At 40.2% G+C, this 17,654-nt stretch overlaps 1 protein-coding gene across 1 annotated transcript in view; it reads right to left on the reverse strand.

Annotated features, from left to right (window-relative positions):
* Nucleotides 1-17,654, reverse strand: part of TRIM33 (tripartite motif containing 33) — a 69,286-nt gene that overhangs the window by 15,296 nt on the left and 36,336 nt on the right. Inside the window, exons 5-11 of the mRNA XM_065402595.1 lie at nt 16,128-16,244; nt 15,266-15,380; nt 10,641-10,787; nt 6,914-7,031; nt 2,976-3,220; nt 2,239-2,403; nt 1,008-1,208 (exon numbers count right to left, since the gene is read on the reverse strand). Of these exons, the coding sequence (XP_065258667.1) occupies nt 1,008-1,208; nt 2,239-2,403; nt 2,976-3,220; nt 6,914-7,031; nt 10,641-10,787; nt 15,266-15,380; nt 16,128-16,244 (1,108 nt within the window). The remainder of the gene's footprint in view (nt 1-1,007; nt 1,209-2,238; nt 2,404-2,975; nt 3,221-6,913; nt 7,032-10,640; nt 10,788-15,265; nt 15,381-16,127; nt 16,245-17,654) is intronic.

Below are 17,654 nucleotides of genomic sequence, written 5' to 3' on the forward strand. Positions count from 1 at the left end.
CTGGAGGAAAAGCGGGGTTTGGGATTGGAGGCTGACAGCTCGTGACCCCCCCATGTAATAACCTCGCAACCCCCTGAGGGGTCCCGACCCCCAGTTTGAGAACCCCTGGCTTAAACTATAGCTATGATCCTCCCCCAACTGATCTCAGTTGCTCAGGATTTCTCTCAGCTAGTATTGGGGAAGCAATACAGAAAAAGTTAATGGTGAAGTTTGTAACTCAAACTTTCACAAACTTTGGCACAAACTGTACGTCAGTGTATGCCAAACTGACATACCTAAAAGAGTGAAACATACATGTGCGGCAAGATTAGGGTCTGTTCAAGCAAGAGAGTTTCCAGGCAGTCTGTTGTCACAGTAATGGAATAGCTAAAGGGGACATGCTATAGTTACATGTTCTGTAGCAGCTGAGAGGGCACAGTGACAAGTATGTTTTTCTGGTGTGCTGGGGCTTGGCTCAAATAGGACAAAGTTAAAATAAACCCCCAAAATGCAATCTTAACTCAATATTTCCTTCTTTTCAGAGTTTGTTTTTAGCTACTCTGCACATTCTGGAAGGAAATGAGGCACCACTAGCAACTTTAGTTCTGCATTCAAGTTTTGGGCATTTAAATAACTATTGGTTTAATTATACCAACATAATTATACCAATATAACTTTCCTGTGTAGACAAGCCATAAGTAACTGAAAACAGTCACCTAAGACTGACATTTTCTTGTGACTCCAAGTGTGCCTTTTATATCAAGCATTACACACACACACACACCCCATTAGTATGCTGTAACTAAAAGCTGAGTAGATCAGCGCTGGATGGTTCAACAGTTGGTATATCCAACACAAGACTGCAAATTCCAGTTCTTACTACTTAGAATGATCTCAAACAGTAACAGCCTTAACAAAATCTTCAAGTAATGATGCAAATACAAAAAACATGAAGAAAAAATATCTTAATGAAGGAAAGTCAGTGATCACCTCATCTATAGCAGAATGAGCTGATCTTCTGCACTAACCTGTATGGGTGGAATATCTGGCAAGGAAGGTAGATTCTCTGGGTTTGTGACTGAAGGAATAAGTTCTATTGCTGTAACAGATGGACTTGTTGGACCACGGTTTGCATTTGCCATGGTAGCTGTCGTAGGACTAGTTGGATTGATAGTGTTGTTGTGCACTGAAACAACTGGAAAGGGCCCGGCATGCCCTGGGTTAGAATGCTGTTGGAAGAGTCAGGAAAAATAGACAAATATTGTGTTAAGGCTAAAGGCAGCAAAATATTCACCTTGGGTGTAAAATTGTAGGACTTTAAACTACATGCTGGTCTCTGACACCCAACTAGCTATTCTCAATCTAGTTTAGTAATGTTTGCAGGAAACATGGAGTCACTTTTCTGTATGAAAATTACAATCTAATGCAATGTAAACAACCAACCAGCATTGAACATTGGAATGGAATGGAAAAAAAAAAGACAACCAACAACTCTGAATTGCTAGAGATACTGGTGTACAGTGTGGATTTCCCATGGCCTCCTGTCTAGTTCCTTACTGTTGCACATGAGGGGGGAGAGGAGAAAAAAAAAAGAGGGGGGAGAGAGTATTTTCTTAGACATGCAGCATTTTAATCCAGAGACTTCTTTAGCAGAGCCTGCATTTGCACAATATTCATAGCTGTGATGTTTTAAAAGCATTAATAAAGATATGTTTTAAAAAAATTCTTCTTCTGCTTTTCTAATTAAGGAAACTCCCACTATTACAGATATTTTTATTCTGAATGTTTATCAAAAGTCTGCATCACATTTTTTTCAGATATAGGGTCATACCCACTGTAGCTCAGGAGTAACATTTAGTTTAAAAAAAATGTCTTACAAAAATCATGACAATTTTTATTCATGCAATAATTTGAGAAAGAAACTCAGCAGCTGCCCAGCCACCACAAAGTGAAACCAGTCATTCTTGGTTCAGCTTCTTAGCTGACTAAAATGCAGAATGAAAACAATGAAAAGTAGTTATTAGATTTTTCACACTTGCGTAACTTTGAAATATCAGACAGCATGTGACATGAAAAAGGTTAGCCACTCAAGTGTAGTTTCCATACAGCTGAAATATATACATTCATGTATTCACAAACACACACTTTTTTTATCTATATGAGAACTGACCAATCTGGAGATAGCTATCAGTGAATTAAGTATGCTTTTAAATGAAAGCTTGGTATGCTGGGGCACAAAAAGGTATGCATAGTACATACTTGTCTCTGAAGGTGCGGCTGCATCATGGAGTACTGTGGTCCATTATGGCGTGGTATTCCTGGTATACGAGCAGCATTCTGAGCCATTCTCATCTGGTGTGCTTGGAAAGCCCCACAGTTCAAGTTACCCCTCTGCATGGTCTGCATGCTGATCAACCTAGGAGGCTACAAGGGTTTGGTTTTATTTAACAATTCCTGCTGTTAACAAGGAAATGAGAAGCAAATCTTCTTCCATAGAAGTAGGTGCAATTACTGATAATTTCCATAATCTCTAGAAAAGCCAGTCATTGCCCTATTTAAAGAATGTCAAACTTCATAAGACTGGATTGCTCATACATTTTAAGTTAATTCTGTATAATATAAGCAGGTATCTGCTCATGTCAGAGAGAAGCAGAGTTAAGTCTCAGGGTAGGTCTACACTTACCGGGTAGTTCGGTGGCGAGCGATCGAACTTCTGGGTTCGACTTATCGCGTCTTGTCTGGACGCGATAAGTCGAACCAGGAAGTGCTCGCCGTCGACTGCGGTACTCCAGCTAGACGAGAGGAGTACCGCGGAGTCGACGGGGGAGCCTGCCTGCCGCATGTGGACCGAGGTAAGTTCGAACTAAGGTACTTCGAACTTCAGCTACGTTATTCACGTAGCTGAAGTTGCGTACCTTAGTTCGAATTAGGGGGTTAGTGTAGACCTGGCCTTAGTGTTATACTGCAATGTAAGGTAAGGTATTCAGGAAACTTGCCTGTTGCTGTAACATCTGAGGGCCTGCTTGCCTAGGAAGGGGCCCAGCTGGTTGTCCCATCCTCATTTGTTGCAACTGCTGGTGTTTTTGTGCATACACCTGCTGTTGCATATGCTGGAGCCGCAGCTGTGCTAGATTAATTTGTCCAGGGGCTTTGTTGATGTGGTTTGTTCCTGGAGGAACTTGTCCAACTACAACATTAGGAGTGTAGCCAGGGGTTGGTTTATTTTCAATAACAAGGTTACCTAAGGAATAGAGGAAAAGCAAGCTGGTGAACTACAAAAGTTCCACCTTAACTCAATGACTGATAAAGATTCAAAACAGAAATCTCTGAACTTTTTACTTCAGTTTCCTCAGTATTTTACATGAAAGTAAGAAAGCAATTTAAGTCTAAATTAAAATGTGGATTCCTTGACAGCCATTTGCAAGTATCTCTGATCTAGTCTAAACGCAGGCCAGCCAGGGCTGAGCTTGGATTGTTACTCAACTGGCCTAGTTTGTACACTAAAGCAGGATAAAGCAGCATCACTCCACAATAATTGCAGCTCAGATCAAGTTACATACACATTTATACCACTAAACTTTCCCCCCCCCAATGATATCCTCTATAACCTCTGAAGGGGGGTTCCAAAGAGGATGGAGCTCGGCTGTTCTCAGATGACAGAACAAGGAGCAATGGTCTCAAGTTGCAGTGGGGGAGGTCTAGGTTGGATATTAGGAAACACTATTTCACTAGGAGGGTGGTGAAGCACTGGAATGGATTACCTAGGGAGGTGGTGGAATCTCCTTCCTTAGAGGTTTTTAAGGCCCAGCTTGACAAAGCCCTGGCTGGGAGGATTTAGTTGATGTTGGTTCTGCTTTGAGCAGTGGATTGGATTAAATGAGATTCTGAGGTCTCTTCCAACCCTAATATTCTAGGATTCTATAACAACAGACCGGGCCCTGGTGAAATACTTTGACTGAAGTCTTAAAATTTATTTTGGGAAGAGGTACATTTTGGGCAGAATGGGCACTATCTGTTGTGCCTTAGGCTTTGTCTACACTAGAACAATCCCCCTAGTGTGGGCACAATTATCTCAGCACAAAGGAGCTTTATACCAGGATAGCTATTCCTCTGCAGGAAGGGGAATAACTATATTGGTATAAGGCACCTCCTTTATACTGCTATAACTGCAGCCATACTAGGACTTGTATCCATATAACTATCTGTCTAAAAAACTAAACACCACACCCCTGAAAGCTGCATTGGTAGAACCATCAAGTGTAGACCAAGCCTTAGCTCTGCTTTGGAGAGAGATTGCCTCTAGATACAAGAGAGTAGCTTTTTCTGTGTCCATTCAAATCCTTGGCTGCTGCTGAGAGAATTAAATATGTAGGGCCCTACCAATTTCACGGCTGTGAAAAACGCGTCACAATCTCCCCCTGCTGCTAGGAGTGCCCTGCACAGCCACTCTCAGGGGGAGCTCAGACCCACCTCCAGGTGCCTCCCCTGTTGCAGGACGCTCTGGGACTGGACAGCAGGCCCAGAGGTTCCTGCAGCTGGAGGAGGCTTGTGGAGGTGGGTCTGATCTCCCCTTGCACTGAGGAACGGCACAGCCACTCTTGGGAGGGGGGGGAAGAGGAGCTCAGACCCACCTCCACCTCTGAGAACCTCCTGCAGCTGCAGGAAGCTCTGAAGGCAGCACAGAAGTGAGGGTGGCAATCCTGTGACCCCCCCAACAACAGCTTTGCAACCCACCCACCCCCACAATCCCCTTTTGGGTGGGGGCCCCCCCAGTTACAACACTGAAATTTCAGATGTAAACATCTGAAAATGTGACATTTACCAATTTTCAAATGCTATGGCTGTGAAATTGACCATAATGGACTTTGAATTTGGTAGGGCCTTATGAATATGATAGTGTTTTATACACTGTGGAAATTTATGCACCAGGAACTGTACTGAACTCCACCAACTCACTTCACACTGTTGGAAGAATATTATGGAGGCATCTTATGGTAACTCAATAGTTTGGGCTCTGCTCTAAAGTGAGCTTAAAATGGGATATAAATTCCTGCTTTTTTATCAATGTAGGTAGCCAATGTGGAATTTCACACAGGATTAGTTTTTATGCTCTTTGAATTTTCTGTGCAGCTTTTCTTTGGTTTCTCTTCATAAGGTGTTAATAGGAACCCTTTGAATTTGGGCTCTGGATGAAATTTTCCTTGATAGTCCTTTTAATTGCTGACTAATCTTCACGAAACCTGGCTGAGAGGTAGCCCCTGAGGAGAACTGGTGCAAGGGGAAAAGGTTTTTTTTTTTAAAAGGGTAAGTAAAAGTGTATTTGTTGTGCACACAAACCTGATTGACTGAGGCTGGGCACACACAAACTTGGTTGGTTGATTTGGGGCTGGGGGGCAGGTAGTGGGTTCACACAAAACCTTCACCATGAAGAGCTACACTTTCCTGTCAGATTTTGTCCTACAACAGAGAATGGTCAGCCGCTGTGCATGAACCTATAAATACTCTTGTTGCATTTCTACCCCTAAGGCCTGTGCCCACCTGCTCTAAAGCCAACCCCCAAATAAGCATAAATTAGGAAATTAATCACTGGAAAACTTTTGTAAGTAATTAGTGTTGCCACACCCACCTCCCCATGTGTGACAACTCAGAAAGTTAAGCCACTTACCAGTACATAAGCCCGTACTTTGAATCCACAAGCAGATATCTTACTACCACAACTAATGGACCCCATAGGCCATGCACTGCAACATTAACTCTAACCCCACAAGGGTGCTAACCTTTCTTAACCCTTTTACACATAACCCCTTTTCCAAACTACTTACTCTCTCTCTCTCTCTCATCACAACAATCACACCAAACACCCACAACGAATAGTGCTGGGGGAACGTCTAGCAGCCGGGTGCAGTTAAAAGAATAGCTGAAAATGGGGCAAAGTTACAGTTGCAGTGCATGGTCTGTGGTGTAGGCAGTTGTGAGGTGCCAGCCCTGTATTCCTTCACCCACAAGCCATGCGCTACTTCGTAGCTCAACTTTCCATTTCTTTGCCTTGTGGTTTTGTATGCGTAGCAACCAAAACTACTTTACAAAGTTTTGTGTATTAATTCATTTACCTTTGAGACAATAGGACATGGGCTAGCTTGAAACCAGTCAACTAGGTTAACTGGGTCATCCAGGCCTCTTAAGAGTTATACTGGCTCAAGCCATATTAAACACAGTAAGACGTCTAGTGATTGGATAAAACCAAATCTAATATTATTCCCGATACACGGCTAAATAAGAAGTCCAAAGAGTTCATCCCTATAAGGCCACTTTTGCATATTTACCTGCCAATAAATAGACTTCAGAAATGTAGAGAACCCACTTAGTAGAAGTGTATTTAGGCTTCACTATTTTGACCAAGTTTACCCTAATCTAAAACTAGGTAATCCTGCCAAAAGAAAAGGTCTGCAGAACACGTCTATTAAGAATTACAAACTAAAAGTCTGGGTTCAGCAATTAGAAGAGCGTCTCCATCAGCTGGTAAAAGGAAGAGAGAGCGAAGCCAGCAGGCACCATCAAACAGCATGTCACATCACAAATGTTTTGTACATTTCAATCTCCAAATGGCAGGCAAATCTTGATGGACCGGATAATCATACCAAAACTAGACAGACTCTTACTCTTGCATGGAAAAGAGAGATCCCGGATCAATGGACAGGCAAGCAAGGTCAGCCCAAGAGGAGACGACACCAGGCATCAGTGTGACCAGCTACAGTGACCATATACTTAAAATGGAATACAAAGTGACCAAAGCTGTTTCCATCATGACTGCCTTTAGGGTCTGACTATAGAAAAGATAAAATATTTAATTCTGTTTCATACCAGCTAGTATTACATTGAAAACTCCCCATACAATCCAGTCTTCCCAGAAACACTTTATGTGTTATTTTCTCACCTAAATTGACGACATTCTTTGCCCAGAATGTGGGGTCACAATGGAAGCGTATTGCTCCGTTAGCAGCTGGAACAGGATCACATCGTGCCTTTAAAATATGACGCAACTGGAACGTAATCTGATGGGACACAAAACAAATTAAGATTGATTATGACACTGAATGTATGAGCAAAGAGTGAACATGTTAGTGAGACGTGTACAGTTTGTTCAGCAAAGAGCTGCCAGTTACCACATAAAATTATGACTTTCAGTAGTCAGTTAGGTCACTGCCAAAGAAAACTATTGCTGGATAGCATTCCCTCTTAATCATCCAAGTAGAGTTTTATTCGTGAAAAGTTAGTGCATCCACCATACAACTCACTTCATACAGTTTCATAGCACATATCAGCAGTGCTAAACAGATGAAGGAAAATAGCAGTAATCAGAATGATGTGATTTCAGACGTCTGATGGCCTGCCTCACTAAGATTCCCAGCTTTCCAGCAGACTACACCATCTGTTTAGTGCTGACTGAATGCAAGATTGATAGTATGCAAAATATTCAGGCCCCTTGTTCTTTCATTAATCCAGGACTTAATTAGTAATGATTAACCAAAAAAGCTAATATTATGAAGTACTGTCCAATTTCTAACCTTTAAGTTTGCTCACCTGCTTTCAGGAAATGTTCTCAACTAGTTGTTTCTACCCAATTATACAATAAATGTGTAATCCAACTACTGTTTTAGAAATTCTTATGTTTGTAAGGGAAAAAGCTTGCCTAAAAACAGTTACTCCTTTTATCATAATGTAGGAAACCTTAAATACAATTCACAAGGGTTTAGGGTCTATTTTGTTAGTGGGCATAGCTACCATATTCTGCTCTTAGAAAATATCGCATACATTTTACTTACAAATGTGAGTATCTCTTCACTTTAGAAATAAATTATGCTAAATTATAAATCCAGGTGATTCAGCTTGATGATCTGTAACAATTACTTAGAATACTGCCAGTTAGTTTGAACTTTTTCTAAACTCAACACGTTCTAACTATCTTCAGTTGAATCATTTAAAGAACTTTCACCCTTTGATAGCATCAGAAAATATGACTTCTAACATTACACAGAAGTAGTTCTGGGAATTCATATTAATGAGTTCACCTTGAAATTCCTACTCCAATGCTAACGGACTAGAAAGGTGTGTGCTCCACAGCATCTCCCCCTCTTCAAGTCAATAAAACAGCAGATATGCTTTCTGCCATTAGGTTAGAAATCTAAATAGTAAGATTGGTGAACTTAAGTGCCTGATATTAAATGAGGATATTTATATAATAGACATTACAAAAACTTGGTGGAGCGATGATAATCAATGGGACAGTAATTCCAGGATACAAAATATACAGGAATGACAGAGTAGGTCATGCTGGTGGGGGAGTTACACTATATATGAAAGAAAACACAGTCAAATATAGTAAAAATCATAAATACAAAATGCTCCATAGAATCTATGGATAGACATTCCAAGCTTGAACAACAACAATATAGCAATAGGAATATACTCCTGAACACCTAACCGAGATGACAACAGTGACTATGAAATGCTCCGGGAGATTAGAGAGGCTATAAAAATAGATTTCAGAGTAGCAGCCGTGTTAGTCTGTATCCGCAAAAATAACAGGAGTACTTGTGGCACCTTAGAGACTAACAAATTTGTTAGTCTCTAAGGTGCCACAAGTACTCCTGTTATTTTTATAAAAATAGAAAATTCAATAATAATGGGGGATTTCAACTATCCCCATATACACATCACCCCAGGACAGAATGCAGAGATAAAATTTCTAGAAACCATTAATGACTGCTTCTTGGAGCACCTAGTCCTGGAACTCACAAGAGGAAAGGCAATTCTTGATTTAGCTCTAAGTGGAGCACAGGATCTGGTTCAAAAGGTGAATGTAGCTGAAGCACTCAGTAATAGCTATCATAATATAATTAAATTTAACATCCTTGTGGGTTGGAAATACCAAAGAAGCCCACCACAGTAGCCTTTAACTTCAAGAAGGGGAACTACACAAAAATGATGAAGCTAAACAGAAATGAAAAGGAACAGCCACAAGACTGAAATGCCTGCAACCTGTATAGACACTTTTTATAAACGATCAGACTAAAGACTCAAATTAAATTAATGCCCCAAATTAAAAAAAAAAAGGAAGAGGAGCAAAAAGATGCCACCATGGCTAAACAGAGTAGAAGCAGCTATTCGAGCCAAAAAGGCATCCTTTAAAAATTGGAAGTCAAATTGTACGGAGGAAAATAGAAAGGAGCATAAACTCTGGCAAGTCAAGTGTAAAAGTATAATTAGGCAGGTGAAAAAAGAATTTGAAGAGCATCTGGCAAAAGACATTCCCTCTGAACCATCTGGCATTGGCCATTGTCGGAAGACAGAGTACTCGGCTAGATGGACCATGGGTCTGACCCAGTATGGCCGTTCTCATGTTCTTATTTAGCCATCTGATCCTCCAATAGCAAGAATAATTTACCAGCAAGTACAAAGCACAACATAATTTCAGTCTAACTTAGTAAATGAATCCCCAGCAGAACCAGATTTTCTGCATTCATAAAGACAACTTTAAACACAATGCTGTCCCTCAATTCCCAAAGCCAACATTTTATAACTTGTTTTCCAGTCAGAAAGTAGGCATTTCCTACTGAAGAAAATGTAGCTCCATGATTCTTGTGGAGAACTGGGAAATATTTATATTAGTTTTTATAAACATATATGCCACTGTGTATGTAATATATTACCCTGTTTGAATGCACAGAGTTAGATCAAAAGGGGTTGTTAAAGAAATCAAACAGGAAATGTAAAAAGTGTCCTAGTAAACAACTGAATACAAGAGTCAAGTTTTTAGCTATGATCATGCCTGAGATACAATCCTGGTGACACAGCTGTTTTGCCACAGTTGAGAATCTGGAGCTCAAAGACCATGTTCTGTTAAAAGAGCGACAGACGTGGGGGCATGCAGCAAACAGGCTGTAACTTGGTGCCCGAGAGAAGGCGGGAGGATCTGTGGCAGAAAGACTAAATTATGTCCACTTAGGTGCTTAAGGGAAATGCCAAGTTAAGGTAAGAGTACGTGCATATGTCTCTTGTTTTAAATTGGTTTCTCTAGTGCAAAATTCATCCTTTGTTTTGAAAAAAACATCTCTGTGTCACTGAACATTATCTATAGGCTCCTGAAGGAAAACTCTCACAAGTATCAAGACCATTGGGCCTCCTAAGTATCACAGCTGGCAACCACTGGGTGTAACTTGATATGGTTGGTTCACAGGGTCCCACTCCAAAAACTAGAACCATGGTCCTGCCACTTCAAAGGGTGTACTCAGGGGACTGGAAAAGGGTCTCAAGAAGGGGCAGTTTACCCAGAGACTGTGACAACACTGATGGCACAAAGTTCTACAAAAGAAACAACCACACAACTATCCCCCCCTAACTCTTTCAGCAAGGAGAGAGAGGTCAGTGCACTGGCAAACCTGTTTTTATTACTATTAAATCATGAAGCCAACAGTTTTAGATGGAGTGTGATTAACTGGCTCTCCTTTCCTTGTAAGTGATCTGGAGAAACTAAACCATGTCTTGAAAATTCTTTTGACCATAAAGTTCTCTTTTGTCAAGGTTGGAGGCACAAACATATTAAGATCCCAAAATTTTTGCTATACTCTACTCTAAATTCTGGAAGGGGCAGGTTTCCTTACCAGCCGCTTGCTGTATAGCAATGCAGTGCTACTACCACTTGCAATGGCCCAGTTGGTGAAGTTCATCACATGCTTCACCTGCCGCGAAAGCCCTGTGATGTCATTCTGCTGTTGTATTAGCTTCATCTGTCTTTCCTTTGTCACATTCTACAAAGAAACAGAAGCTCAATCAGGTTATTAGATTTAAAAAACATCTATACTAATATCAAAATTCTAATGCACACAATTAAAAACAATATACATTGTAGGAGGAGCTGGCAGTGACATCGTTAAGTTACTTAACACTTTCCTTTACGAAAGATTCTTGAAGTACTAACACGGCTAATTCTTTGCAGCAGGTGTTCAAAATTCAGGAGAGAAAAAGCCCTGAGGTTGGAGAAGAACGTTTTAGGTCCCACAAAATTCTATTTGGGTTTAGCAGAGTTATGAACCACTGCAAATGGTCATTTCCTCTTTGTTCCCTGGGTTGTCAGTAACATTTTGGTAGCATGCTGCCACCAAAGCACTTGTTATACTGGGAACCCAGGGAGCAGCCAGCCAAGCTACAGCTAGAGCAGCTGTACAGTAGTGGGAAAGAGAACAGGGCAGGACTCCCCCCAGTTCCAACAACCCTCACCCCCAGATGCAACAAATGGCCCCAGGGGCCTATTTCAGCACCATAAGGCAGAGGCTCCCCCATAACGACAGCACACAGTCCCAGCAACAGGTCACTACTAATATTAACAAAGGAGAAGGAAGACAAGCCAGACTACAGAAAGAACAGGTAAAAGAGTATTTAGATAAGTTAGATGTATTCATGTGAGCAGGGCCTGATTAAATTCACCACAGGGTACCGTTGTGATAACTGGGCCTAAAAATTTACCCTAATTGTGAGCTCAACTGTAGAAACTAGGACGACGTTTATAAAATGTCACAATAACCTATAATAATAAATGTTGATGGGAAAAATGTGCAAAAGACTAAATTAGTTCAAACAAAAAGGCCTACTGATATAATACAAGGTCTGTGTTAAGATCATGCCTGGTAAACAACAGAAGTGTGGGACAGGAAATTAATGGACCAAAATTGGTGTGTCGGAAATTAGGCCTAACTGGTGAACAAAATAATGAGGGGTGGGTTATTCCACCCACCACTCCCTTCTGGGGTTCTTAAAAAAAGTGAGAGACTTTGGGGGGAAATGCAGATAGACACAGGCTACTGCAACACTGACTGACTGAAAGGGGAAGGAGTGAGCTTCACCATCATGGCTGCCACCCCTGCTGTCTTTTGGGACCCCAGAATCCAGTGCAACATTGTTCTGCCTTCATCATTCTGATCAGAGTGGGCGCCAGATGACACTGTCACCTCCACTGGCTCTGACCACCACCTAGCATGTGAGACTGCCTCCTCCTCATTTCTAATGTGTCCTTTTCCTTCCTGACCTTACTTCTTCTCTATCTTATCTCTCCTTTTTCCTTCTGTATATTAAGAGTGGCTCAGCCAGCCAAGGCTGTACATTTTGCTACACTGCTGTTGAGCCTGTGACCAGAAAGGGGCAGCTAAAAGCAATGCCCTAAACAGCCTGATACTGGTACAAGTTTGCCAGGTCTCGGAGTAGCTGATAAGACAGCATACTCAGCCTGTGTTTCTCCAGCAGTGAGAATGCAAGTGAATCAACACCAGGGACAGAAGCTGCATTTTTTAATCTTTGCTGTTCTTTTATTTCCCCTTTTTTCCTTCCAAAATGGCTAAAGGGAAAGGGAACAAGGGGTGTTGTTAACATGAAAGCCTTATTTGATATTTTACATTTCAAATGCTATAACTGTTTTTCCTTTCTGTATCTTTAATAAAAGGTTAAAAAGGATTTTTAATGGTGTTTGCCACGGTGCTAAGCAGGCTGAGATCTCTGTATATCAAATCCCAAACTTCGTTTAAAACTGCTTAATGCTGGACAGTTTCAGGGGTCATGTTAAAATCTTTGAGTTTTTGGGCCTATCTATTCCATTTAAATTAATACAAACACTACTTAAGGAGCTGTCTGAAGCAGTCTCACAACCATTAGGGTGAAGTTCTAGAGAACTGGAGAAGGGAATTATAGGGAACAAAAGGACCCAGGGAATTACAGACCAGTCAAGTCTAATACCTGGAAAGATACTGGGACAAATTGTTGAACAATCAATTTTAAGGACCTAGAGAATAACAAGGTGATAAATAGCCTACATGGATTTTGTCAGGAACAAATCATGCCAAACCAACCTAATTTCCTTCTTTGACAGGTTTACTGGCCTAGTGGATGGGAAGAAGCAGTCCATGTTATATACCTTTCTTTAGTAAGGCTTTTGAGACAGTCCAAAGTGACATTTTCATAAGCAAATTAGGGAAATGTGGTCTAGATTAAATTACTTTAAGGGTGGGGGTGAAAAACACATTGAAAAACTGTACTCAAAGAGTAATTATCAATGGTTTGCTGTCAAACTGGGAGGACATATCTAGTGGGTCTTCTTTGGGTCTGGTCCTATTCTGTGTTGGCATTAATGACTTGGATAATGGGGTGGAGACTATGCTTCTAAAGTTTGCAGATGACACCAAGCTACAAGAGGTTGCTAACACTTTGGAGGACAGAATTAGAATTCAAAATGACCTTGATGAATTTGAGAATTGGTCAGAGAGCAACTAGATGAAATTCAACAGACAAGTGCTAAGTACTTCACTAGGAAGGAAAAATCAAATGCACAAATATAAAATGGGGAATAACTAATAGGCAAAAGTACTGCTAAAGAGTATAATGGATCATAAATTGAATGAGAATGTGATGCAGTTGCAAAAAAGGCTAATATTTTGGGGTTTGACAACTGGAGTGTCATATGTAAGACATGGGAGGCAATTGTCCCATTCTGCTCGGTACTGCTGAGGCCTCAGCTGGAGTACTGTGTCCAGTTTTAGGCACTGCATCTTAAGAAAGATGTGGACAAATCTGAGAGAGTCCAGAGAAGAGAAACAAAAATGATAAAAAGTTTAGATGTGTGTGTTTAGTCTTGAGAAAAGAATGAGGGAGGGGGATATAGGAGCAGCTGATAACAGGGTGGGTTATTACAAAGGACTGTGGTCAACTGTTTTACATGTCTACAGAAGGTAGGACAAGAAGCAATTGGCTTAATTTGCAGCAAAGGAGATTTGGATTAGACATTAGGAAAAACTTGAGGTCCCTTCCACTTCTATATTTCTATGATTCTATAAAGACATCACATGCTTTAAGAGTTTAATTAAACTACGTAATTTAAGATTGGTGCTTTACACATTTATGTAAAAATATGCAACACCTATACTACCAGATTTCTGAATCCATTATTTGGAATGTGTCTGCTCTTTTAGTTATTAGGAATTACAGTGTCAATTCTGAAGGATGACTTTCACAACTCCAAGGGTACATAATCTGATATTAAGACCTCTACTGCAGTACAAAGTAGCCGTACACGCTCCTTACACAATGTAGCCTTGCAGAATCCTACTTTTAGTCTCTCTCCCTTCCCTGTGCATCCCTCTGCCCCCAAGACAGTTCCCTGAGAGAAAAATATTCATTTGCCAACAGAGCTGTAGGAGTAGACGAGTAGGTCCTGGCTTGGGCTGGTAAATTTTAATTGCAATTTATTGAGTCATTTATTGGTGTCTTTCAAACAGCCTTTTGTCAGCACGCACAATTTAAAAGTATGTAACAACAAGCCACATCTATGAGACAGCTTAACAGGGAGCAGTGCACTCTGTCATATATAGGAGTTCTGAAGCTGAAGTGAGGAGCTTTCCTAGTGGAGACAAGTAGATTTATGAACACAGAGGAATCACATTTCAGCCACATTCAGCTACTGCCTTACGGAGTGAGAATAATTTCAGTCCCAACCACAGACTGTACAGTCAGAGGTATATTGATAAGCTCAAGTTAGGTTAAGTAGGGAAGAATAGCCTCAAGCAAGGAGGATGACTTTAGAAGTCTTCTGAGCTACCTCCCCTTTGCCACTACCATCTCAGAAGAGCAGAAGGAGAGGGGAGAATCCAGTTCTGACTGTATTAACTCTCACAAACTGCAGAGCAAATAGACAATTGGCAAATATTTGCCCTTTATACAACACCAATTGTTAAGTGTTTCAGACAAAAAACTAAGGCAGATCCCTGCCTTTAAGAGCTGACATTCTAAAGAGAGTGACTCCTAGATAAGGCGTTGGGAGAGGAAGTGAAAAAAGCAAGCAAATAAGCAGTGATATTATGAGTCATGTTAATTCCAGAGTCTGTACACATGATCCTCTTAAAGGACTAGAGTTTACAGACTTCAGGAGTAGTATGTTTTAGGTTAGGAACATGGCATTTTGGGTCAGAGACGGCTTTTTCCAGACATTTATCTATGAAAAAGAGCAAGTTTAAAATGGGGCTATACAACACAGATGTACAAGTTAAGAAAGCCATAGCATTTTAGATCAATGAAAAGATCACAGGAGATTTAACTCCAAGCATATCACACTTGAGTGGCATACCACTGAAACACCTGTGTCTGCACAGAATAAACTTCTCACTCAAGTATGGAATGCAAGTTCTCAATAGGTGTTTAAAACAGCTAGTTTGTGAACTGATTTTTGTTTGTTTGTTCTTAACTGTACCTCAAGCTGCTGTAAGAGAGATTTTCCCTTTTTATTGATTTCATTGATGAGGGTGAAAATAGCCACTTTGATTTCCTGTTCTACTCGTTTGTTAGTTTCATTTACTTCTTTTATCCTAAAAAAGAGAAATGTATTATCAGGCAATCACTTTATACTATGCCTCAAAATACTACACAGTAATTTTTCTCACATAAAAAGTAAAGAAGCAATTTCTGTATTTTTAAAGTTATATGATAAACGCAGAATTGTATGGCTTATTTACTTTCTACCTAACAGATAAAACATTGCTAACCCAGTGCTACAGATAAACCATCTAGAATTTATTTCTTGGCAAATAAAGGAGAAAGTTTACACAAAGTCTGACCCTGATTTGATAACTTAATGGTTTGACTTTTCTGTCCACCTTTTTATGTTTAACTGCTCTTTCATGTTTTGCTTGAATTAGTGTGAAGTATTAATTCTCTGCTTCTAGTTTCTTATTTTAATATTTCCAGCTCGTCTTTTCTAATCTGAAATATGTATATATTAAACTGTATGGCCAGTATGTCTCTCACCCCCACAGAGTTCTCACTGACCAAGACCAGAGCAGTAGAGGTTATTTTACTCTATAATAAATCATGCCACACCTTTGATAGTACCAGCAGTTCCATAAAAGGTCATCTACTTTTATGTAGTTGCAACAGTGTGTCGTGGACAAGCATAATAAAGTATAAAGCATTCCAACTATAAATCCAGTATAATTGACATAGGGACCAACTAGAATTTAAACCACCGAATTAGGAGCCTACAAAAGTATGAACAATAGGCTTTAGTAAATGCACAATGCAATATCAACGCTTGAATATTATTTGTAGGTACTTACCTATTCTGCACTTGATTAGCTGCAAAATTAACATAATTCTTCTTTTCAAGAAGTTTGGCCAACAGATTCTCAATTGCACCCTTCTGATTCTGAAAAGCTTCTTCCAAAAACTGATACCTTTCCAAGCCACAAAACAGGATACCAATTACTGTGGAGCAGTGCACGGAAACTAAAACGTCTCAGTATGGATTTAAACCTATATTTGCTAGTAAAAGCGTGACAAATTATGGCAGAATTACTGGTAAGTAGTGATTTAAGCCAAAACCTGCTCAATTTACAATACTTCTGATAATGGCACAATAAAGCTCCCAAGGAAAGAGAATCCTTAGAAGTCATTTGTGCGCCATTTTAAATTTTCTATACATTGGGAGAAGATGAGAAGCATTACTGTTCACAAGATAATAAGCTACAGGATATTATTGTAAAGGGGACACAGCAGAATAAAGCTCACAAACCATTTTATCGTTTGTCAATATTTGAAAAAACTCCTTTAAAAGTCTATTATGTGGGAAATAAATTTAAGTTATTTTCTTTTATTAAGAAAACATATGTATGGACAAGATGCACAGTGCATAAAGACCAGTCAAAAATTAAAGATATACTGACTGCTAGAATAGACTTCCGCCTAAGACAGGTAATTTCACCTTTTACACTGTGTCGTTCATATTCAGTAACAGTAATGTAAATTTAAAGCAGTTACATTCTAACAGCTGAATTGTTTGGTTCTTCTGGACCTTTTTACTTCACAACTCCCCACACACCAAATCTCTCTGACTGAACAGACACCACTTCTAAAGCACCTTCACTTAGTATTACCAGAAAAGACGACAAGCAGCTATAGTATCAGACAGGGGAAGAAACTAGGGATGCTTCACTCCTTAGTGCAGAGCACGGCAAGATAAGATTGACAACATAAAAAGCAGAACATTTAATTTAAGGCTGGCAAGGAGAATTTAAGAAATACTTTCAAGATTTTGTGATCTTTTCCAATCAGGTGTCCAAGCTAGTAAGGTATCTTCCTCCCAACCCTCCATGATTCTGCTTAATGAATCCCATTACTAAGGCCATGTCTACACTACAAACATTGGTTGACGCAAGTTACGTCAGCGTACACCTGCCAAATTTGTAGATCGCTTGGGTGCGTGCATACTTAGCTGTTTGCATTGGTGCTGCATGTACTCCTCAAGAGTGCTTGGGGTTGATGTAAAATACAATACACCATGAGGTATCCCAGTGTGCTACACACTGCCCTCCAATGCAATGCAATGCCTTTGGGGCACATTTTTGCAATGTTTTGTGGGACAGTAAGCACTTGCGCCCAGGCATCTCTGAGAGCTAAGGGTCAAGTTCCCAGCATGCAACTTTCTCCATCCCATAAAGCCATCCATATAGCCCATAATTTTGCTCCTTTAAAAAAAAAAAAAATCCCATGAACCCACAAGGCCCTTTTCAGTGTTTGCAACCTCTGACAGAAGCATGGGAACCACAGAGCTAGCCCCATGAATGCTACAAATACAGGATGCAGGA

The sequence above is a fragment of the Emys orbicularis genome, chromosome 4 (assembly GCF_028017835.1).
Source record: "Emys orbicularis isolate rEmyOrb1 chromosome 4, rEmyOrb1.hap1, whole genome shotgun sequence".
In the NCBI taxonomy this organism is placed as follows: Eukaryota; Metazoa; Chordata; order Testudines; family Emydidae; genus Emys; species Emys orbicularis.